Source organism: Sinocyclocheilus anshuiensis, unplaced genomic scaffold, assembly GCF_001515605.1.
Source record: "Sinocyclocheilus anshuiensis isolate Anshui unplaced genomic scaffold, SAMN03320099.WGS_v1.1 scaffold70, whole genome shotgun sequence".
Classification (NCBI taxonomy): domain Eukaryota; kingdom Metazoa; phylum Chordata; class Actinopteri; order Cypriniformes; family Cyprinidae; genus Sinocyclocheilus; species Sinocyclocheilus anshuiensis.
The window spans coordinates 1,923,558-1,947,947 of NW_015542377.1; the positions used below are offsets into that span (position 1 = coordinate 1,923,558).

The 24,390-nt window shown below is 35.8% G+C and overlaps 4 protein-coding genes across 6 annotated transcripts in view; 1 reads left to right on the forward strand and 3 right to left on the reverse strand.

The window, feature by feature from the left end:
* The window catches only part of LOC107692428 (phosphoglucomutase-1-like), a gene marked incomplete at its 5' end in the record, with an annotated part of 15,396 nt that extends 14,603 nt beyond the window's left edge, over positions 1-793 (reverse strand). Inside the window, one exon of the mRNA XM_016491476.1 lies at positions 536-793. Coding sequence (XP_016346962.1) covers positions 536-793 — 258 coding nt within the window. The remainder of the gene's footprint in view (positions 1-535) is intronic.
* A 1,760-nt stretch (positions 794-2,553) lies between these two features.
* LOC107692381 (EF-hand calcium-binding domain-containing protein 7-like) lies at positions 2,554-13,191 on the reverse strand. The gene is made up of 13 exons (XM_016491413.1): positions 12,910-13,191; positions 12,373-12,584; positions 12,193-12,279; positions 11,877-12,072; positions 9,775-9,896; positions 7,423-7,564; positions 7,183-7,292; positions 5,807-5,967; positions 5,528-5,661; positions 4,404-4,552; positions 4,015-4,224; positions 2,924-3,031; positions 2,554-2,734 (listed from the first exon to the last, which is right to left on the reverse strand). Exons 1-13 carry the CDS (start codon positions 13,016-13,018, stop codon positions 2,654-2,656), a joined length of 1,821 nt encoding a protein of 606 aa, XP_016346899.1. The 5' UTR covers positions 13,019-13,191; the 3' UTR covers positions 2,554-2,653.
* Positions 8,552-24,390, reverse strand: part of LOC107692382 (dolichyl pyrophosphate Man9GlcNAc2 alpha-1,3-glucosyltransferase-like) — a 35,564-nt gene continuing 19,725 nt past the window's right edge. The window contains exon 15 of the mRNA XM_016491414.1: positions 8,552-8,564. The gene's annotated coding sequence lies outside the window, so the exon portion shown is untranslated. The remainder of the gene's footprint in view (positions 8,565-24,390) is intronic.
* On the forward strand, positions 13,396-24,250 carry LOC107692384 (centromere protein R-like). Of its 3 annotated transcripts, none has more exons than XM_016491419.1 (9): positions 13,396-13,476; positions 14,139-14,175; positions 14,411-14,495; positions 14,798-14,870; positions 16,162-16,240; positions 16,606-16,693; positions 16,872-16,928; positions 20,888-20,936; positions 23,579-24,242. In XM_016491419.1, exons 1-9 carry the CDS (start codon positions 13,472-13,474, stop codon positions 23,583-23,585), a joined length of 480 nt encoding a protein of 159 aa, XP_016346905.1. In that variant the 5' UTR covers positions 13,396-13,471; the 3' UTR covers positions 23,586-24,242. The 3 variants fall into 3 exon arrangements, with proteins under 3 accessions (XP_016346905.1, XP_016346904.1, XP_016346903.1); XM_016491418.1 differs by lacking the exon at positions 13,396-13,476 and adding an exon at positions 13,562-13,598 and having other exon boundaries at positions 14,801-14,870; positions 23,579-24,250; XM_016491417.1 differs by lacking the exon at positions 13,396-13,476 and adding an exon at positions 13,573-13,598 and having other exon boundaries at positions 23,579-24,245.

A 24,390-nucleotide genomic window follows, 5' to 3' on the forward strand; every position in this document is an offset into this window, starting at 1 on the left:
TTATGTAGTTTAGTTCGCTTGGCTGTTTCCTTATAAAAGTCCAAAAATTTGCCAAGTTTTTCGTCAGGTGTCTTTTTTAATTATATGATGTCATTACGTTGCTGTCTTGTCGCCAGGGTTCAATGATGACTTGTGAACCGCACGGACTGATTCAGCCCGTCTCGCGTACGAATCGCTCAGATTTGTCAATGTTGCAAACCGATTCATTGAAAAGATCCGGCTTAAATGAACGAGTCGTTCACGAATTGAACATCGCAGTGTGGACAAGATTATTCCCCAGCGAGAATTATTATGTAACGTTTATAAATGTGTATGCAATGTATTTGGAAACACTATGATAAAAAAATGCATAAGAAATTCCAGAAATATGACCTTGCTGTTTATTCCATGGAGTTTTGAAAGCATGCATGGCAGAGCACAACTGCAATTGAAGTACCTGTTTTGCAATGAACTTGTGTGTTAATGACTAGGCAGAGCCACCCTTTCCTATTCAAGGAAATAACTTTTGCTACATGTTACTTTTGCATAAAATTACCCTATTAGCTGCAGCAATCTGGATGATCAGCTGAATAGCGTCTTTCATGAAGAACCGTCCATCTCCTCCCACAACCAGGGTGCCCTCCTGCCTCTGAGCAGGGTCAATGGTGGAAATTATACTCTGGATAAAATTCTCCGCATAATGCTGGTTCTGCTGGAACACAGTCACCCTCTTTCTCAAACCGCTTGTTCCGGGTTTTTGATCGGTGTACGGTTTGGTCTCAATAACCGTAATTTCACCATGTTGCAGCAGCGGTCAGTGTCTGTCACTATCCGGGTGCCCAGCGGGATGTGAGTTGTTCACCACGTAGCTTCTCTACTCACACATTGGCCTTTCACTGCTTAAACGGACACGCCCACATTTAAAGAGACAGTTAAGCCATTTATAACGTCTGTAATACTAGTGTACAAAAAGTAAAACATAAAACTGTTTTTTTTTTTTTTTTTTGCTCTAAATTAATATTGTATCATATGAAAACCTAAACAAACAAACAATATTTGAACATCAGAGTGGTTGTAGAACAAATGATTCATCTTTATTAGATATGTCTGCACTGAATCTCAATATTTATCTCAATATTAACATTTCAGGCTTTTAGTTGTACACTTAAGCAGATCATGGTCTTGTGGGAGAAAATTTAGGGGCCCTTGAAAGCACATGCTGGGAAAGCTGGAGCTCTCGGTCAGAGTTTTGCTGATCTCTTGCATCAACTTTCACACAGAATTCATTCAAAGCAGAACAAAGTTTACAATGACACAAGGTTCGCATGTTGTCATGATATTGCAGGTTTCTTTAAAAAATACAGGTTAAAAGCACTGATCTTTATCTATTATAGATCAGTGGTTAAAAGTCAAGCTGGAACAGTGTCTCGAACGCAAGAGAAACAGATGTGGGTGTCACACTTTGGATAAAAGATTGTTATACAAAAATCTCTGAGCTCTAACAACACTAAATAAAACAGAGGCTATATATTGAATACAAAATTTGAAGAGGTTTACTTTGTTGGTGAGAGAGATGGAGAGCAAAGGAATGCAGTTTAAATACTCCTCACATGTCATGTGACCTTAGTGTCTTGTTCTACAGTTACAGTAGTGAAAGTCAAAGGGCAAAATAACTGACTGAAAGTTATAAATAGAAGCTTAAACCTACATGTGGTGCTAAAGGTCAAGGGCGAATAAAATTTAGGTCTGTGTGTATAACACTCTGAAATTTGGATTGTATGTTTGCCCACTAGCTTAATGCCAGACTAGTGCTTAAAACTAAATTCGTGTATTTATATTGCTTATGTTAAATTGCCACGGTTTCATAGGAAACCCAAACTGATACAACATGTAATGTGATTGGTTACTTCCCATTATGGACTGGGGTAAATGTGCAAAAAAAAAATAAAAAAAAAATAAATTAATCCAAACAAACTGTTCACAGAAAAGAATATTAAATCATTGTGTGAACTTTAAAATCATTGTTCTAATTTAAATAATAAACAAACAAATAAAAAACGATGTAATGACAGTTATCACAAAAAACAATTGAAAACAATTGCTTTATTTACAAAAAAATATGAATATCATGAATATAACTGTAATAACATTAATAATGCTTACAGAAACAGTAAAAAAAACAAACCTTGCATCAACTTTCACACAGAATTCATTCAAAGCAGAACAAAGTTTACAATGACACAAGGTTCGCATGTTGTCATGATATTGCAGGTTTCTTTAAAAAATACAGGTTAAAAGCACTGATCTTTATCTATTATAGATCAGTGGTTAAAAGTCAAGCTGGAACATCATTGTGTGAACTTTAAAATCATTGTTCTAATTTAAATAATAAACAAACAAATAAAAAACGATGTAATGACAGTTATCACAAAAAACAATTGAAAACAATTGCTTTATTTACAAAAAAATATGAATATCATGAATATAACTGTAATAACATTAATAATGCTTACAGAAACAGTAAAAAAAACAAACAAACAAAAAGCTATTATAAAACATGTTTACAATGGTCCTTGTAGCAAACAAAATTATGTTATTTATTTTACAAGCACTATATTAACTGTTGTCTCATACTAAATTTGTTAAGTTCGTAGTAAAAACATTACTGAGACAGTTACAAACTTGGTATGATGGTCTCAACACAGTTGTAAGTCCACTCCTGTTGTTCATTTAAAGCCATGACGTGCTGACATACCTGAACAGAGCACAACTGTTAAAGATATTCATTGTAAGTATAAATATGAGTGTCTGTCATGTAGAACTAGCTTCACTCTAGTTGGGTTCTTTTATTAGTTCTAATGGGAAATAGAGCATGAAATGCACCTCATCCAGCATCTACAAAAGAAACTAGTCTCTATTTGTGAGTGAAAATAGTGTATCTCACCATTTTAGTCCTAGCAGGAACCTCCACAGCAAACACACTCATGCCCCTGCTGCTCGCACAGTTCTTGCTTTGTTCATTGTTGATGTGCACCGTCACCTTCTGATTGGACTACAGCATCGGAAGTGATGGGTACCAAGAAAACAACAGGGAAAATCGGTGAAAAGAAAACATTACATTTCGTTTTATAATCATACATTAACAACAGTGCCACAGGAAATGTGAACACTAACATTCAAAAATTTGGAATGAGTAAAAAAAACATGTTTGAAAGAAAAAGTACTTTTATTTAGCAAGTATACATTAAATTGATCAAAATATTTCTATTTCAAATGCATGCTGTTCTTTTGAACGTCAGTATTCAGCAAAGAATACTGAAAAAAATGTATCACGGTTTTCACATAAAATATTAAGCTGCACAACCATTTTCAACATTGATATTAATAATAAATGTTTCTTGAGCAGCAAATCAGCATATTAGAATGATTTCTGAAGGATCATGTGACACTGAAGGCTGGAGTAATGGCCGCTAAAAATTCAGCTTTGCCATCACAGGAATAAATGACATTTTAAAATACATAAAAATAGAGATTAGTTATTGTAAAAATTGTAACAATATTTCACAACATTCCTGTTTTTACTGTATTTTTGATCAAATAAATGCAGCCTTAGTGAGCATGAGAGACTTCTTTACAAACATAAAAAAAAAGAAAAAAATCTTACCAACCCCGAACATTAGTGTGTATTTCAGATAATTAGTTCCACTGACTATGGCAAAATCCTAAGCCCTCTTAGCAGATCGAATTCCCTTCTATCGGTTGAAATGGTCTTTCAGCTGACTTTGCCTATATAATGGCAATTCAGGACATTGAAATTCTACTCATGACCAGTGCTCCTTTCTATAAAGCATTCCAGTTACTTTGTTCTATTCCCAGTGAATGTTAAGTACTAGAAGTGCAAAAGTGAGGCCTACACAGGCACTTTTTAAAAGAGCTGGCTTTTTTTAGCTTAGAGATGAATGTCATGTATTGATTTTCAGACTTCTTGGGATACAAAAACACCAGCTAAGTGACATAAAACAATAACCAACCTACCTTATTGGCAATGACTGATGAAATCCTGCTCTCTCCTTTGTATGTATAAACCAAGACATTCTCGTGACCCTTGAGAGATCTGGCCTCTGCTTTTGATGTGATAGACCTTTGTACAGCAGAATTCAACATCTTGATACCAGAATCCAAATGAACTGCCTGAAGAGTTGCCTTTACATCTTCACAGTAGACTGCAATGACAAACGGACAGGCCTGGGAGAAAAAAGAAAAATGTACACACATTAGCTCAGCATGTTCTGATTACACTGGCTACAAGTTAGTTACACAAAAAATAAAGGACATTTTCCATAAACTCAGGCAAAAACATCTTCAGTTTATATTAGTTGGAATTACAAGACATTCTCATGAGTAAATCTCAAAGACCTTTGTACCTCCACCATCTCTAAACTGCGGTTGTAGCCCATGGCCTCCAGGGTGAGCCACAAATCTCTGGGGTCACCTTCCCGATCATTCGCTTCCATCAGGTTGAGCTCCAGGAAGCCTTGTCTAGTTAACTCATTTTTCCTTGTGTCAAAGTTCTCTACAGGAGACCAAATACTGTTATAGAAATGCATATTATTAGACTAGATTGGACATTACTTGTTTAAGATCTGGAAGCAATATTTTTATTTTAAAATAAATGAAACATTACTGAAGACTTTGCTATCACAACATCCAAAGAAATGTACTAGTCAATCATGATTCAATTGCATCTTCCAATCCTGCAATTTGGAAAACATTCTGCTACTTTGCAAACAAAAAAAAGAAAAGAAAAGGGAAAAAAAGCCTATTATTACCTAATTTGATGGAGCGGAGTTCAAACTTTCCATTATGTCTTTTTTTTTTTTTTACAAAATAGGAATGAAGAAGGAATCTATCAGTTTTCATGCATTTATCAAAATAACAAAAATAGTCAAATGTCAAAAGTTTCAGATTTAATGACAAAAATAATTTTTCAAAATGTATCATTTAACTTACATTTTGCAGAAGTGGAAAAATATGTTCAAATAAACCATTTAATGTCAAACAACTTTACATAAGCACAAGGTTATAAATAAATACGCTTTTTTGCTGTAGCTGTTTGGACGTAGTTAAACTCCCACAGATGTAGCAGAAAACATCTGGGTCATGTTTGTATTTTCTTCTGTCACTAGCCTTAACCTTCTAACCTTGAAATCAGGATTAAGCTTAAAATAATGTCATACATGTGAAAAGCGTTTGAGAATTGAATAGTTGAAACCTGGCAAGAGGATAGGTAAGTATCATGTCTTTGTGGCAGTTTTTCTGGTGATAATACAAGACTTCTTTACCTTACAAATGGTTGTCAAAAGCAAAAATGCTAGAAAATGCACATCATACTTTGTTAGAAAGTGTGACATGCTAGAGCAAAACAGGGACTATTTTTGGAATTAGCACCCCAAAATTAGTAAGAAGCCAGTATTGGATTTAATTCAGCAAATATGATGTAGAGCGGTGTTATGTGTCTGTTTTATTTACAGTGTGTTTGTATAAGGACCTTTGCAGATGGCCCAAGCATCCTCATCACATTTCTCTCCACTGGTTCTCTGTTCAAAGAAGTTGTACTCCTCTAGGCTCAGCAGACCACTGCCATCCAAATCAATCACTTCAAAGATGTCAGACAATGCCACCCTGTGGAACAAATCAGTACTGCACCTTTGCACAAATTCATTATTACATTCTCATAGATACCTAAAATAAGTAATCGAACATTTATTCAGTCCTCTACCTTAACTCACTATAAATATGTTCGTTTTTAAGATTAGAATTGACTAACTGGAACTCTTTGGTTAGCTCCAGCTCTCCCGACTGGGTGCGGTTGACTAGCTGAGCAGTTTTAGTGGCGGTCTTCCTTGTCCTCTTCATCAGTCTGCAGCCAGTGGTAAAGGGCAAGAGTAGATATGAGCCAGCATTGCGCTCTCCTCTCCACAGAAACCTCTGTTCATCGATCACACAGGACAAATATCTTACTTACTGTTGTAAAATGTAATTGCCTTGATGCAGTTCTCAGTTTAGTATTTTGAGATTTTCAGTATATATACATTGCATATACTAATATATACTTATATTTTACACACACACACGCACGCACGCACGCACGCACGCACGCACGCACACACACACACACACACACAGTCTGGTCAGCTATCCTTGTGGGGACTCTCCATAGGCGTAATGGTTTTTCTACTGTACCGACCGTATATTCTATTGCCCTACACCAACCCTACCCCTCACAGGAAACTTTCTGCATTTTTAGATTTTCAAAAAACTTCATTCTGTATGATTTATAAGCTTTTGTACCCGTGGGGACCACAATTTAGGTCCCCACCGTGACACGAGTCCCCATGAGTCTGTGTGTAGTCAGGTTTAAGTCCCCACCAGAATATATAAACCAGTACACACACACACACACACATAAATATAATAGATTTGTATTTGTTGTATATTTCTTTGTAAAATGAGGAAGGTTATTCTATAAAATGACATTTGTGTCCCTCATATTGAATTAATGTAAAAAAAAAAAAGGCTTCAACAATGAATAGCTGATGCAGAGTTTTACTATATGTTAATATATATATATTACAGTTGATTCAGGCATTTTTTCTAAACACGTCATAGAAAGAAAGAGAGAGAGAGAGATCCTTTTGTCTTTATTCTCTTTACATTTATTTTTCGATGTTTGCTGACATAATGTAATATTAACTAGTTATAGTTATCAGTTGTGTACCCAAGTAACGCATTCAGGAAGAACAAGTCTTCTCTTTTTTATCACTTTAGCATCAGCATTAAAATCAACCCTGGTACCTTTCTGAAGTCATAATTATATCTACACACCCATTAAAATGTATTCACTTAGCTTGAGATGGAATGGTTTATTAACACTTACACAAATTATTTGTTTGATAGAATAATTATATAATATATATTATATTATAATATTTATAAATATAAAAAAGATAAAATTAGTATATTTCCATATCAAAACGGAAAAGGCACTTGTGTCAGATGACGACTCTTATATCATTGCTGAAGAGAATATGTCAACATACTTTACATACAAGAAGGCATTATAATTCAATAATATATATACTATCATATTTAGATGCATTATATTTACTATCATATTTAGATGAAAGTGATGCATTTACCAACCTCCTTATCCCTTAACTCAGTAAAGCAAACCAAATTCGAATCTTCTTTGGTCTCATTCCCCATCACCACATAGAGAGCTGAGTCCACATACATCCACGGTGAAGGCTTATCTGTGGCATAAACATATAGTCAAAAATACTACTACAAAATTTGCTAATCTGCTTAATTGGATACTTTGAATAACTCAAAATCTGTAACTTCAGTAACTTTGGTCTTTAACACCATGTACAATATATTTACCAGGAATTGGGCTAAGGTTGAGGGGACGTATGGTCAGGTAGACGCTGGTAGTCTCTGGTATAATCAGGCGATACTGAAGAGAAACAATCGTTCCATCTTCCTCCAGATAAAAACAACCTCTCATAAGAGTGTGATGCCAATCCTGGTGAAATATGTGTTTAAGGTGCGACACAGTAGAAACATCACAAATCATGCTGGATTAAAAAAAAAAAAACGAAAACAGCAAACAACTGCAGTATCATAATTCCAGCAAGAAATGTTCTTGGAGGAAGTTGAAGATGCAACCACAGGGTGCCACTATTGTAACATCTTTGCTAAAACAAAGGCAATCAAAGACCTGGGTGGAACAAAACAGTCAAATATTTATTTTTGTATGTAATTGATAAGTGAATAAGCCTAAATTTCAATACAGACCATTGAAATTCATATTATACGCATTAATAATGTAATTAAAAGTAAAAAGGCCTGAGGAAACCCATAAATTCTTGTCTAAACAAAGCCTTTTTGCTCTTTTAACTGCTGTTGTTTAGGTCCAGCTAAAATGTTATAACAAATATACTCTAAATCATCAAGTAATCAAAAAATCTGAGTCAAACAGCCTCCTTTCTGACCCATCAGAGAGTAGTTTTGGGAAATAAACCTTGTCCTCAGGTGCCACAGAGGCCTTTTAATGTTTAGAATTGGTTTATGCTTCTTTTCCGAGTGCTAAAAACATGAAATGACACTTCTTCAACAAAAGCAATTTCCTCCCAGAATTTATGCTGGGTTGTGAAACGTGTTAAGGATCAAATCATAACACTTGGGTGGTTTGTCCACCCCGAATCAAAATGAAGAAAAGCGCCCGAGGCAAGTGTCTACTTTAAAAGGCCCTGATGTAGTGTCCCAAGGAGATGGGTCACTCGGCTGGACTAATACACTGCCCTGTCACCTCCCAGAAACCTTTGTAATTTAAAGTCTCGCACACAGACCGCGAGCCACCATAAAACACACAACCTGACCCTTTCCAATCCCTACACCCAATTATCAAGCTCCCGGCTCAGGTAATACAACATGCTGGAACTGAGGCGATAGAACTTTCTTCACCCAGGAGCATCTAGTTTTTTTCCAATCTCTTTGCTTTGACGAGTTTGGTCATTATTTTTCTGTGACAAAGCAAACCAGCTGAGGTTAAAGTCAAAAAGAGTGCAAACAAAGGGAAGGATCAATAGCAGAGCTGCACTCATATCGACCAGGTGAAAATTTGCTACCAAAAGGCTTTGATACTACAAAAACACAGCAAATGTATAGCTGCCCTTTAGGCACTTCAGTTTAGATAAAGTTTAGTATGTAGGCAAAATGGAAGTTCCAAGATTGTTTGTAACAATTTATTCCCAAATAGCTCATTCCATAATTACTCAGCCTTTATTTATGTATGCATGTGTGTATTTATTTAAATATATTAGATTTTTTTTTAATTTGTTTTAGAAATTTTAGGTTGACTTTTTAGGAATGGGCCAGGGACAACAGACGGAAATTAGCCTATAATGCGAACTTTGACTCATTTGTAGTTGTTTAAAGGGTTAGTTCACCCAAAAATGAAAATTTGCCTGTGTTTTACTCACCCTAAAAGCATCCTAGGTGTATGTGACTTTCTTCTTTCAGACGAATCCAATCGGAGTTATATTAAAAATTGTCCTGGCCCCTCCAAGCCTTTCAATGGGGGTAAGCGGGTGTTGGTTGTCAACAGTTCAGAAGATGTGAAATAAAGTGCGCGCATCCGTAATAAAACGTCCCTCACACGGCTCCGGGGGGTGAATAAAGGCCTCCTGTAGCGAATCCATGCATTTTTGTAAGATAAATATCCATATTTCAAATGTAATAAACACTTTTTTTCTCACTTCCGCTGACTGTGGTATGCGGAAGACGTTCAGGCGGATGACGTAGGACGCATGCGTCATGCGCGCGCCTCTGGAAAATGCAGGAGCATTACTTTAGCAAAGGAAAACCAGTCTCCTCTTGGCTTATATTGAAATCCTCCGACATTTTTCTTTACAAATCCTCGTTTTGTGCTTCTAATTCGTGACAGATGTTTTGTTTTGTCTCCGCGCTCGTCACTAATCACGCAACGCCAACGTATTACGTCATCCGCCTGGAAGGCTTCCGCGTATAACAGATGGTGGAAGTGTTTATTACGTTTGAAATATGGATATTTATCTTACAAAAACGCATGGATTCACTACAGGAGGCCTTTATTGAGGCCCCCCCATAAGATTTATTGTGTAATCTTATCCCAACCTTAATCTCTATTCTCAAGAGCTATATCAGAGAGATAGTTTCCAAAAGACACCGGCACTCCCACAATGCAGCTGGTACCTGTAGAGATTTGGGCTCTGCCAATCTGCCACTCTTAGTGCTGCCAGCGCCCATGGTGATGGCCGTGGATAAAGATGAGCGACGACTGCGAGCTGATGATGGTCTGGATGATGAGCGACTGTCTGTCATATGCAAAAATAGAAACTATAAGCTAAAACTATTTTAATGTGGATCTTCATTACAACAGCTGCATCACTAAGCGATCCAAAAAAAGAAAATGAACAATGTAGATAAAGAAAAAAACTGCACATTTTAAAACAATGTTTAAAGTTGAACACCACAAAGCAAAAGAAAATCTCCACTAGTCCTGCATGTACTCATAATAATGACAAATGGTTGCCTTAATCAAAAGGTTTTAAAAGCTCCTCCCTATACAAACCCTCTATTGAGTTCACATTATGGCACAAATCCAAATGATTTTTCATCACACATGAGGGGAGATCAATAGCTTAATCATTAGTTACTATATAATAGACTGCAGTGTGAGGAATGGAAACAGAATTGTGTGTTTGTTTGTTTGCTTTTGTGTACATCATTTGCCTGTGAAGTACAGCTGGCTGAACCCGACCCAACCAATACTGTCACATTTTAAAGGAATAGTTCATCAAAAAAAAAAAAAAAAGAGAAAGAAAAAGAAAAATGCCAAAAATGTACCCAGCCTCAGGCCATCCAAGATGTAGATAAGTTTGTTTCTTTATCGGAAATGATTTATAGAAATTAAGCATTCCATCACATTATTACGGACTCGTATTGTCCAGAAGTGATGGTTTAAAGTTAAAAGGCCTTATAGATGGATTTGTTTATTACAAACATGGAGCCTTTCACTTCACAAGCCTTTAACTGATAGACTGGAGTCATGTGGATTATTGTGATGCTTTTATCACCTGTTTGGACTCTCATTATGATAGCAACCATTCACTGCAGAGGATCCATTTGTCAGCAAGTGATCATGTAATGCTAAATTTCTCCAAATTTGTTCTGATGAAGAAACAAACTCATCTATATCCTGAATGGCCCGAGAGTGAGTAAATTTTAAATTTTGGGTGAACTACTCCTTTAAGACCAAACCCAACCTTAACTCTAATTTCCTCATTCCAAATTAAAGAGAGTGAAGCATTCTGTTGCATTAGTTACTAACATTATACTATAATACATTGTGCTTTATGTTTTGTGCTTCTGTGCAGACTAAGGTTGCCAACTGTCCCGCATATTGGGCTTAATTGATTTGTCCCTTTTATTGACTGCTACGCTGATCTAACCACTGACTGATGCAACAGCAGCAGTGCTGGTCACGACACTTGAGAACAATCACTGTCACCTGTCATCATTTAATTACAGCCACTGCCTCACGCAGTATATGTAGAGGAAGGCTGCGAAATCCTCTGCCGGCTGGTCGCTCCTATACATATACATTATATATATATATATATATGTGTGTATATATGTATGCATATGCACGTATCTTCAGGTCTTCAGAAAGAACAAGAGAAGAAAAGCACCAGGCCCAGACGGTGTGACACCAGCCTGTCTGAAAACCTGCGCTGACCAGCTGGACCCCATCTTCTCACAGATCTTCAACAGATCACTGGAGCTGTGCGAAGTCCCTGCCTGCTTCAAACGCTCCACCATCATCCCCGTCCCAAAGAAACCCAAGATAACGGGACTTAATGACTACAGACCTGTAGCCCTAACGAACAGTTAATGTTCTCCCATTGTGCAATTAAAGTATGTGCAATAACCCTATACTTATTTATCACCCTAAATCCAAGTACATCCCTACAACTTTATTTTATTTTATTCTATTCCTATTCTATCTATAGCACACCTGTACATACAATTTATTATTTTTTTGTGGTTTATATTTATGCATGTGTATTTTATTCACATCTTATTTTTATTATCTGTGTGTTGTTGTTGTCTCCGTGTACTGGAAGCTTGTGACACTATAACAAATTCCTTGTATGTGCAAACATACTTCGCAATAAAGCTCTTTCTGATTCTGATTCTGATGTATGTCCCTTATTCTGTCCCTTATAAATCACGATTGTCCCGTATTTTCCTTTTCTGAAGTTGGCAACCCTAGTGCAGACCCTGTATCATACCTTTCCTCTGTGTGGTTTCCGGCTCTGTTCTGGGCTGTGTCTCTGAAGCTGGAAGCTCAGGTTGGGACTCTAGGCTCTGTGGGGAGTTGTCCATCTGGTTGCCAAAGTTCTGCCTCTTCAGTTTGGCATCAGCCTCAAGCTTCTCCAGTGCTGCGTTCTGACACTGTTCTACTGTAGACTCCAGAAGCCTGCAGAACTAAACAGCAGCCTGGTTAATTCAACTCACCTATTTCATACTATAATTTGTCTGTTTACATTACAAACCACCCTTTTTCAACCAAAACGTGTATTGCTGTTAAATGCTTGGAGATTGTACCTCTGCATAGTCTAACTTCCCATCTTTGTTGACATCTGCTAAGGAAAAGATTTCATCCACTTCCTTAGGTGACATTTTTTCACCAGACTAAAACAAACAAATCAAAATATAAATCTGAAATGATTATAAAAGCAGGCAAACATGGTTGTAAAGAGAGAATGGAACAAATGGAACACATACGGAAGTAAGGATTCTGCTGAGCTCATCGTGAGAGATATATCCATCACAATTTGCATCAAATTTCTTGAAAATTCTCATAAGCTGGTCTGGTTCTGCTGCTTTTTCCTTCTTAAGTATCTCACAAAAATCATCAAAATTCAGCTTATTGGTTCCTGGTGGCCAATATTTGTCTAAAGCTTTCTGTGATGGATTTTTACCTGCTTGCTGAAGAACTGAGAGACAAAACAGCATAGATGGACAATCACATACATTGACTACTGGTAATATTTGGCACTGACATTGGCTAAGTCATTAGAAAACATTAATATATGATTAATATATTGAAATATTTAGAAATATCACTTTCACTAATGTATTCATGTTCATTATACTGTATTCTTTGAATTTACATTATCTACAACACGTTGTTCCTGAATTATGAATGCTGATTGATTAGTTATGAATTGTTACCCATTTATTGATATTATCAATAATATTTAGCCTTTTATATTATGATCAACGTGCAGGTATAAACGTGTTGAGTTGAATTATGCTCACCGGAGCACAGCTGATCTTTTGAAGTCATATTAACCAGACTGGATCTGAACACAGACAGATAAGCAGCCCTGCACGTCATATAAAACCTCTCTTCCACTGAGCGCTGCATTATGAAAATATATTCAATATGCAAGCGAAATATCAAAGCATGTTGTGATAACAGCAGTCAGCTAGAGAGGTGAGTCAGTCTATAGTTTATGGTTGGCGGTGTTGTTCACTACCGTGTCTGATTGCCATGGCTGCCGCGTGTAAACAAACCCGGTGCGCAGTTAAAATGCGATCACGGGAAACAACTGCTCTCAAATGCTCCTCAAACAACATTTATTAATTAGATATGTGTGTGATATAATCTTGTCAGCCAGCACCATTGATACTCTAACAATATTTTAACTCATGCTGTGTGGAATTTCTCTAGTAAATGGAGTTAAACACTGTCAAATACTTTAACAAGCATGTAGAATCACAGATGTGTTTCCGGGGGACTAAATTACTGCCGCACCGCGCCAAACTACAAATAAAACCGCCTGTCAACTCCACCACAAGAAAGAGATGAATATCTAAAATGCCGTAAGTTTATCGATTCACGTGGCTCACTTTTTCTCAGAATTATTAACACTGTTTCAACGTACTATAATGTCAACGATATATGTTTGTGTTCATGCTATCCTTACGAAAAAGATGGTATTAGAGTAAGTACTCTGCTATTAAAGATTACTGCCAAAATACGCCATAATACTGAATAATACTTAATTGAATACCATATAACTATCATTTTACCTGTCCAAGGTCCTCCACGTAAGACAAATACTAAGAAATATTCAATACTTAAGTGTTTTTTAACGATATCACACATCGAATTTAAGTAATAGATTTGAGGTTTTACAATTCTAGTATCATAATTCACGGATAAACCTAATATAGCTAGCCTAGTACAAGAATTGTCACACGTAATATCATCTAGCAATTACTATATTTTAATAAAGCTATTAAACTTGACAGGTATAATTGGAATAAAAACACATATAATGTAACGTTACAATGCAATAATGTGAGAATGTAAATACATACATAAAGTAATATTTAGCTTAAAGAAGTATATTCTGGTATGGATATCATCCACATAAATAAGCAAACCCAAAACTGTTAAAGCCTTAATTACAAAAATCAAATAAACTGCTGATAATGATGTTACCCGTTTGACTGCCCTAATAAACTACATTTCCATACAGTGTGAAGAGAGCCCTTCAGTTACAAGACAAAGAAAATGTGAGTTAAGTAAATCATGAACACATCGCCAGGCTTCTCTACGCCAGGATTTCAGATCAGAAATGGCTTGTTCATATTCTTTTAATGTTTATTATTTCAGCTCATTTTAAAGTGACATCAGAACCATGTCATTAATCATAAGTTATGAAAGTAAAGGAATGAAGTGTTGCTTATTTATTAAAAGCACAATAACATAAAGAAATCTATACCAATGCTTCAAATTAATCTATTTTAGAGCCCAGCTAAGAGGCAAGCACCAAACAGGGACTATTCCCCTATGACTGGAACCCAATTGATGAGTCCCACGACAAAACCTGCAGGTATAAAATCCACAGACCAGCTACTGTGTCCTCTTAGTCCTATAAAACTCATATTTTGCCCCCCATGAGTTTTTATTTTTTATTTTCATTGTGAGCAGAATAAGATGTGTGTGTATTCTTTTCGCTTTCGGTAATCGCCATAAACAACCCCCTGCTCATGTCATGTTGTTGCCTAAATCCTGTACAGTAGGGGTCTCTTGTAATCCAGTGATATTGCATTTAGATTAGCTGTCTGTGTAGCCATTAATAATATCTTTGCTCATGCTGATTTGATAAATTGGTGACATTTAGTGCTTCATCAGCAGGTAATTCCAGAGCAGGTGGGAAGAAAACAAATACCCCTCAAACAAAAGAGCCCATGACAGATGCTGAGAGGTAAGGATGCAGAAATGTCCTTTTAAACATGTTGATGATTCCTGTAATATTTGAGATTATTCTAAAAAAAAAATAAAAAATACAAATAAAAAGACATACTTCATATTTAATATTGCTTAGCAGTTGGCCTATACTTTTAATGCTTTTGTGTTGAGTTACTCTATATTAAACTTTTTACTTGATTATATTTTACAAAAAACAGAGTGCCATTAAAGTCTATTTTTATGAAGCTACTAACATTGGTATAACTGGAGCAGTGGAACAGACAGAAATTTCTCCTCATTACTGGATATTTCCTTTGTCCCACTTGGCTGATAGCCATTATGACTGATCAGAATTTAATGACAGGACATGGAGGGAGTTTCATCACCAGCCAAAAGCCTCGTTGATTTACATAGCACTAAAAATAGTTGGATAAGGAGAGTTTAAGAAAAGACCTATTTCCTTTCCAACGCATACTAACACAGAGCTCCGTGTGATCCATCAAGACAAGCATTAGTTTTGAATTTTATAGTGCAGTCATTTAAGAGGAAGCTAGTTAAATATATATAAAAACATCAATAAAGAGAGCGGGCTTATGATTCATTTAAGAAAGTATTCATTTGGGGAGTCAAACCCAAGAGAACTTCTCGTGCAAAATGTAGAAGAGATCTTGAGTGTGACTGGACGACGGTCCTTGTGTAAGATTTTGCCAACCTTTTAATATGTCTTCCAATATTTTTAAACGTGTATTAAAAATAAATGAATATCTTATTCTTAGTCAGCTTGTCTTCTCACAGACTTAGTAAGGATATTGAATATGAATTCGGAATTCAGTGTCCTTATCGAGCAAATTTTCTGCAAGAATGTAATGTAATATGTGTAATATATTTTGTCATGGCACTTGCCTGAGTTGTAATAAAAATAAAAACAATCTAATTAATAAATATTGTATTAATTATTGGTAACACTTTGCTATAAGGTCCCATTAGTTAATGTCAATTAATGCATTAACTAACAATGAGCAATACATTTGTTAAAGTATTTATTAATCTGTTAACAGAAAAAAATACAAGTGTTCATTGATAATTCACATTAGCTCAGGCCCATTAAATAATATTAACAGATAACAAACTTTTGATTTTAATAATGTGTTATTAAATGTTGAAATTAAACATTAAGTAGTACATTCTTAATAAGTATTTTGCATTGTTAGTTAATGTAGTGTTAACAAATGAAACCTTATTAAAACAAATTAAAGTGGTTTCAGATTTGGTCTTTCGTTTGTTTTTTAATACCTTTTCCCCTTCAGAATTCTGTTCCTCAGGTCTAAGGTGAAAAAATCATTCAAGGACCTTATGAAATACAGGCAACAGCTGGAAGCATTAGTGGTATGTGGATCCAATATAGTAAGAAACCCACAGTCAGTGTATCATTTTGTAGCGGATTGTTTATAGATTGGCCAACTAAACCACTAAACTAAGACTAGATCAGGGTCTGAACCACCATAGACATTGAGAGGCTTTAGTGGTTGGCTAATACGCTTCATCTAAATGATTATATATGGTGCCTCAATCCTGAATATGTGGTACAGACATAAACTAGGCTAAGCTTATTTTGATGTGTGATGCAAGCTATATTTAAGGCATCTTATTGAGGTTGCACACAATGTTGTTTTTGTGTATTTATGTGTTTTTTAAACAGAAATGCCAAATGTAGTGCACGATTGTTCTTACATGAATGTGTTTGTTTGTAGCCAGTAGAGGGCAGTAGTGAGCTGAGGAGTCTTCTGCTGATGAGTCCTGCTGATCTACAAACTGAACTCAAGAGACATGAGAATCTGTGTGAGTCCTTTTTCTTTTCAGCTGTAATTCATAAACTTCATAATGCATGTAAATAAAGTGGTTAACTTTCTCAAGGTCACTTTATAGACATTGGTTAAACTATTTATTTGCTATTAAGAGTATTGGCTATCAATTCTTGCTGTGCGTGAAACATAAAACTGAATTCTTTGCTTTCCAGGTGCTAAAATTGCACCTTGTGCACATAGAGCAGACACAAACAAGGGCCATTTCCAAGGTGAGTGAATTTGGAAATGAAATTAATGTTCAGAATAGAATTTAAACGTTTATTTATTATTTAAAAGCATGAACGATAACACTTATCTTAAGTGGATATCCAATCAAAGATAATCCAGATCAAATAGCAACCACTACACAATTAGTTATGTTTCAAATCTTGAAAGTTTCCCCATCACAACAACAGTCTTTGTTAGACTCTGACACAATAAGTTATGAGCCACATTGAATTGATTCCAATTACAGTATTATGATTGTGACCCCATTGCTTTGCTTAAAAGGGCAAGAGAAAGAAAACATGTTGTGTTCCACTTATATGCGAGTCATGATTGATTTCAAGCACTAGCACAAGTTCTGGATCTTGGTCACATGGGACCCTTGAATAGCCATTTACGAGATTTGGTTTGTCAATGTGGCGTGTTCATAGTCATTTGTTTCGATCTCTGCACATATAAAAGGTTCTCTTTTTCTAAGAAAAATATTTCATTTTCCTAACACAAACAAGCCAGAACTCCTCTTCATGGGACAGAATTAATTAGATTATTTCAAGCACACATTCAGCCCCCAGCAAAGCTGCACTTGTGATTCAGTCACACAATGGTGATTTGTTGGAACTCAATGGTTGAATTGTGATGAAGTTCAGCATGTTTTTAAGATAAGGTCGCCTGAAATTGTTTTAATTAGTCTCACTCGAGGACCTCTGCGTATATGTTGCTTGTAGCTCGACACCAAAGGAATGTCACAATCTTGATCACATGGTGGAGCATGAAATTGATCAATATAATGAACAACAACAACAGTACAAGAGTGTTTTCACATTTACGTCCCTAGAAAGAGAATCAACCCTTTGCTGTTTTAAGACATTATAACATACATTGACAATAAACAAATTATGTGAAAAAATTGTCATTATGTAAAATAATAAAAATTCTGTACAAATTATGCCATTATGTAAAATTAGGACTGATTGATGATTTATCTATTATATTATATTATATTACTATATATTATGTTACTACATACTACTGTTCAAAAGTTTGGGGTAGTAAGATTTCTTTTAAAGAAATCAGTATTTTTATTCAGCAAGGATTCATTAAATTGATCAAGTGACATTTTAGACATTTATAATATTCAGTTTATAATTGAAAAAACATTTCTTTAAAAATACTGTTCTTTTTACATTTCTCTTCAACAATAAATTCCTGAAAAAAGTATCACGGTTTGCAAAAAAATTATAATGATACTAATTACAAATCATCAAATCAGCATATCAAAATGATTTTTAAAGGATCGTGTGACACTGAAGACTGGAGTAATGGCTGCTGAAAATTCAAGTTAACCATCACAGGAATAAATTGCATTTATATATTGCAAAATATATTAAAATAGATATATTAAGTATCACGGTTTGCAAAAAAATTATAATGATACTAAATACAAATCATCAAATCAGCATATCAAAATGATTTATAAAGGATCGTGTGACACTGAAGACTGAAGTAATGGCTGCTGAAAATTCAAGTTAACCATCACAGGAATAAATTGCATTTATATATTGCAAAATATATTAAAATAGATATATTATATTACATTTACATTTTACATTTAGACATTTAGCAGACACTTTTATCCAAAGCGACTTACAAATGAGGACAATGGAAGCAATCAAAATCAACAAAAGAGCAATGATATGCAAGTGCTATAACAAGTCTCAGTTAGCTTAACACAGTACATGTAGCAAGGTTTTTTTTATTATATAATAAATAAAAAGAAAACAGATAGAATAGAAATAGAATAGAGCAAGCTAGTGTTAGAGGCCTTTTTTTGCTTTTGATAATTGTATAATAAATAAAAAGAAAACAGAAAAGATTAGAAAAGCTAGTGTTAGTTAGTTTAAAAAAAATAGAATTAGAATAGAGAGTGCTAGAGTTAGAGGGTCAAAAAAGATGGAAGAGATGTGTTTTTAGCTGATTCTTGAAGATATATATAATATAATATTATATTATATTATACCATTTTAATTTAGAAACAATTTTTCTGTCATTTGTTTTATAAAAAGGCATTTTCTGGCTTTTTCTGTGTTGGAATTGTGAATTAGATTGGTGTGATGAAATCAAATTACTTCAGGAAATCTTTTCTGTGATTGTCCATGAAAACAAACATTTTCACAGAAACGCAGCTAAATATGGGCCATTTCAGTAAACAGACTTCAGTTATCAAACTGAGCATCAGAGTATGTCCTGTACAAATAATGTGTTTCGTTCCAGTGAGGTTTTTCTCATTACATTTTAGAAGGGTTTGAAGTCAAAGCTTGAAATGACCTCAAGTTCCCTAATGTGTGTTCATAAGATTATTGAATATTTTTCTGCATTCACAACTAGGCCAGAACTATTTTTGCAGCAGCTTTATTAAGCTAAATCAATAAAGATACTTAAAGACAAATTACAACCACAGTTAATAAATATATGTAAGTAGCTGAAGATGTTGTAGTTGAAGCTCTCTTGGGACACCATTAGGTCCTGGCACAGATCACTAATACCCTGGATTTCATAGAGACACATCATTGCTATTAGAGTTCTCAAACACACACAGCGCTATACAGGAGCTGGTGCGGATGACATATGATGGCGAGGATATGACACTACTCGTGTAAAAGCAAGCTGAGCACCAGACAGCGTGATACCGCCAAGACAGCTGAGAAAATCCACAAGGATATTTGAACTTTGACAGGCAAACTGCTGAATCCATGTCCCTAACGGAAGCACTTTCCATCCCGGGCAATCGTCAAATGGCTTCCCAAAACAAAACCTTGGGCGAAAGGGCAACTCACAAGCAAGATGTTTATGGCGAAACTGACAAAAGTTTTTCCCATGCATTCTATAGAGGCCATTCCTTCTAAACAATCAGACCGGCTGTAAATTTGCTGGCTTATTCAGGCATGACCAAGTCCCGAGCCTCACGCTACATGTTGCTGATGAGCGCAAAATGGAAAAAGAGAGAGTGCAATAATTCTGAGGCAGGTTTGTCGCCTGGACTGAGGGTATTGATTATTTCTGTGTGGCGAGAGATTTGGAAAATTCAATTAAAGGAGCTGAGCAAAGGATTCATAAATCGGCCCCTGCCTCCACCTCTTCTACACCCATACGGAGACATTGTTATGTTCTTAATCAATGTTGCACTTCACAGTATATTTTCTTTGGAGCATGAAAATAAATAACATTTAAACAGTTCTGCTTACCGCTGAAACAAATTTTATCTTCACGCCGCGGCCTCCCGTGCACATCAGCAGATGTAGTAACGCATTTTTATGGCAAGTTTTCCATAAGAAAATTCTATATAATATGAAATTTGAGATGACAAAATGAGAAGGAAGGGGACGGATCAGCAGTATAAAAATTGATCAGGCTGCAGATGGGGTCGAGCCGTGGGAGATTTGTAAGACAGCCTTAATAGACTGTATTAAAAATTCCTTAAAATGTAATAAAACAAATAGGTTTTTGGTTCTTGGCCGGGACGGGGTCACAGACCCTGCTAATATCACATCAATCCTGGGCTGCTGAAGGATAAATGGGGTCTGTTTGGGGAACATTTTAGTCTTTTTGATGGAAAACACCAGCACAATTAAAGGGCTGCTGTATGTTAGAGGGCTTTGGGTGGGGAGGGTAGAGTTGAGCAACTCTCAGCATGTGTTTTGGTCTCTGATACGAACGCCTGTTATGTCCACACGTCCTGCAGGAGTATGAAATGCATTTAGTCAATGCATTCAGAGGCATTTCAGATCATTTGCATTTAGATCATCTAGCAGCTCTGGCAGCTGCAGCAGTCTACAGAATCCATGACTGATGCATGGATTTACCTGATAAGTTACATGTGCACGTGTCTCATTCATGTATTCACAAAATGATCTAGTCTCTTAAGCTATATCAAGTGTGTGGTAATCTATCTATGTTGCTTTCACAGGGTTGAAACAGACTGGGAGCTCTTATGAATTTCTGAAGGCAATCTTAAGGTGTGTTTTTTTTTCTCTCTACCTGGGTTGTTATTATACTCATTGTAAATTTAAAAGCTTGTCACATTACAGAGATTCATGTAATTCTATAATTCTATAGTGATAAGTAGTGTTTTTATACAGCAGGGTGGGTTGTTTTGACCCTGCACACCCTAGCAACTACCCAGAAACCTCTAGTAACATGCTAGAACGCCTTAGCAACCACATAGCAACATACAGACACAACCACTGGGGCAGAGATTTCATCTCTTGAATCTTATTCATAATACATTATCATGACACCAGAAAGTTATTTCTAGTTGAATTATGCTCAATTTACCATTAACTTAATTTGACAAATTTGATCATTTTAGAGTAATTTGACAGAACTGCTAAATTTGATAATTTTATGCATTTGAGTGTCATACTGTGTGTTTCTTTATTGACAAAAAAATCAATTGTATTGTATTTTTTAGCTTTAATTTTAAACAAATACACTACGTTCAAAAGTCTGGGGTTAGTAAAAACATTTTTGAGCGAAATTAAACTTTTTATACAGCAAGGATATATCAATTTATCAAAAGTGACAGTAAAGACATTTATAATATTACAAAATATTTCTATTTAAAAGAAATGCTGTTCTTTTGAAAATTTGTAATGATCAAAGAATCCTGAAAAATAAGTATAATCTTTTAATCTTTGATAATAACAATAAATGTTCCTTGAACACCAAATTAGCATATTAGAATGATTTCCGTAGGATCATGTGACACTGAAGACTGGAGTAATGATGCTGAAAATTCAGCTTTGCCATCACAGGAATAAATTACATTTTAAAATATATGAGAATAGAAAATTAAATTGTAAGAATATTTAAAAAATATTACCATATTTTTACTGTATTTTGAGCATAATTTTAATTATCCATTAAATCTTAGTTATAAATGTTAATTGACTAGACATAGTATATTGTAATATGCCAGAGACTTGCACAGACGTTTACATGCAATGTGTTTTTTTGTTTGCATAAACAGTGGGTATAGAAAAGAATCAACCCCTTTAAAATAATCACATTTTGTTGCTTTGCGGCCTGAAATGAAGATGTACACGTTATTTGTTTTATCCAGCTGTATTTATCCAGTGCAACTTATAAACATCTAAGTAAAAAACAGAATCACTGAGTTGGAAAAAGGATCACCCCCTTGTGTCAGTATTTTGTTGAAACACCTTTTGCTTTAATTACAGCCTTTAGTCTGTTGGGATTTGTCTCTACTAACTTTGCATATCTAGACTTTGCAATATTTGCCCACTCTTCTTTGCAGAACTGCTCAAGTTCAGTTACATTTGATCCACCAGACATATCGTTTGGTGTTGAGGCCAAATAATTTGTCTCATCTGCCTCAGAATCCTCAAGGTGCGATTTGGCAAAGCTCAGTCGTGACTGCATGTGGCCTTTCTTAATGAGTGGCTTTTTTCTTGCAACCCTCCCATATAAGCCACATTTGTGGAGACTTTGTGATATTGTTGTCTCATGCACACAATGACCACTCTTTGTCACAAATTCCTGCAGCTGCTTCAGAGTTGCTGTAGACCTCTTGGTAGCCTCTCTGTCCAGTTTCCTCCTGGCTCTTTCATCCAGTTTGGAGGGACGTCCTGATCCAGGGAAGGGTCTGTGTTGTACCAAATAAAGCTTTTGAAATTTGAGGCATTGATTAAGATTTGAGGCATTGATAAAGCCTTTGAATTTTTTTTTGTATCCATCTCCTGACTTGCGCCTGTCCACAACTTTATCCCGGAGATCTTTTGATCTTGTGTCTTGCCACCCATAGTTGATTGTTTGCTTCAGTTGCACTACCAAGGACTGGAAACAGGAAAGCTCTTTTCATGCTGAGCTAATCACAATGACCACAGCTAAAAGTCAAATATCTTTGTGTGCCATTGAGAAGGTGATTAGCTACAACTGATTGAGTTTTAGGAGGGGGGTGATCCTTTTTCCAACTCAGCGATTCTGTTTTTTTATTTATTTAATTTTTTTCTGACATGTTGATATTATATCTTTCACTTGGATGTTATAAGATGCACTGAGTAAATACAGCTGGATAAAACAAAAACTGTGTCCGTCTTCATTTCAGGCTGCAAAGCAACAAAATGTGATTATTTTAAAGGGGAGTGATTCTTTTCTATACCCACTGTAATTCTGTGCACAGTCGCAAATGGAATGGTTCTCATTTTTGGCAGAGCCGCAGCACTCTGTCAGCATGTTTGATGTACTCTGAACATCCTGTCAGTCTGAAAGCAGCGAGATGTCTGAAGAAGCTGTCAGTCTTTCCAGCGTAGTCAAAATGAGACAGTGCTGCCGACACCTTGCCATCCCATCTCAGACACATTTACATTGAATCCATTCTCTGAAAGGTTCCCCCCCACCTTTCATGGGGAATCTGACAAAATGTTGATTCTACAGTACACGGTGTGCTGCATCGCTGCGAAAATAGTGTTCTTACTGCTGGCACACAGTCCCTTTAGGGGTGATATGGGGAAAAATGTATGCATACACAGACACACGTATTTGAGAACGCAACAACAGATTTTGGAAAACTACACATGCACATATATACAGAACATAAGAGTATTCTGATAAAAGTTCTGTCTCTTTATTTTGGCAGCCGCTGAGGGATCGTTTCTCGATGTACGACATGGGCAGCTGCTCAAGGTGGATCACGTAACTCTCTCTTTATCACTTCTAGAGGCTGTCTGAAGGACAAAAGCTTAAGCTGACCCAACAAAACACACGTTTGTCACACACTTTGCATTGCTACAGTTGAGAAGAACAAGACCAACATTTCAGAATTCAGCTATTTGGTCTGTTCGCTATGGGCTAAGCTTCAGAAGAGTTTCAAGATGTGTAACTAAGTACGGCATGACCCGACAGCAAGATATGGTTAATATTAGCACCATCTATTAAAATTGTATCATGCACTCTGGTATTCTGACTTGCTGTTTGTTCTAGAGTATGTCAAGTAAGACGGTCAAACCAAAACCTGTTAATTCTCCTCTCATTCTGTGTCTGTGTGTGTGGCTCCAGACCTCGCTCAAGCTGTAACACAGTAGCCCCTTTGTGACCTGATAACATTTATAGTTGTAATGGATTTTTTTTAATGGGCGTCATTAACTCGCACAAAGAGGGGTGAAAAAGATTGCTTGTACTTTTTCCCCTTGATATTTCAGCTTTACAGCATTATGTTCTGATATGTCTCCTTCAATCATTTTTGTTTTACAGCTCGTTGAAGTTGAAGCGTTTTAATGCGTAGCTTTAGTACTAGACTCATGTCTTCAGTCACTTCCAAGATTATTCCACTGTATTAATGAATATTTTTCTTCATTTACTACTTAAAAGAAAAATAAAATTAGTAGTTTATTATTATTTTGTTTATTTGGAGTGAACTGCATGATAAAAAAAAGTGGTATGGCTTAGTGC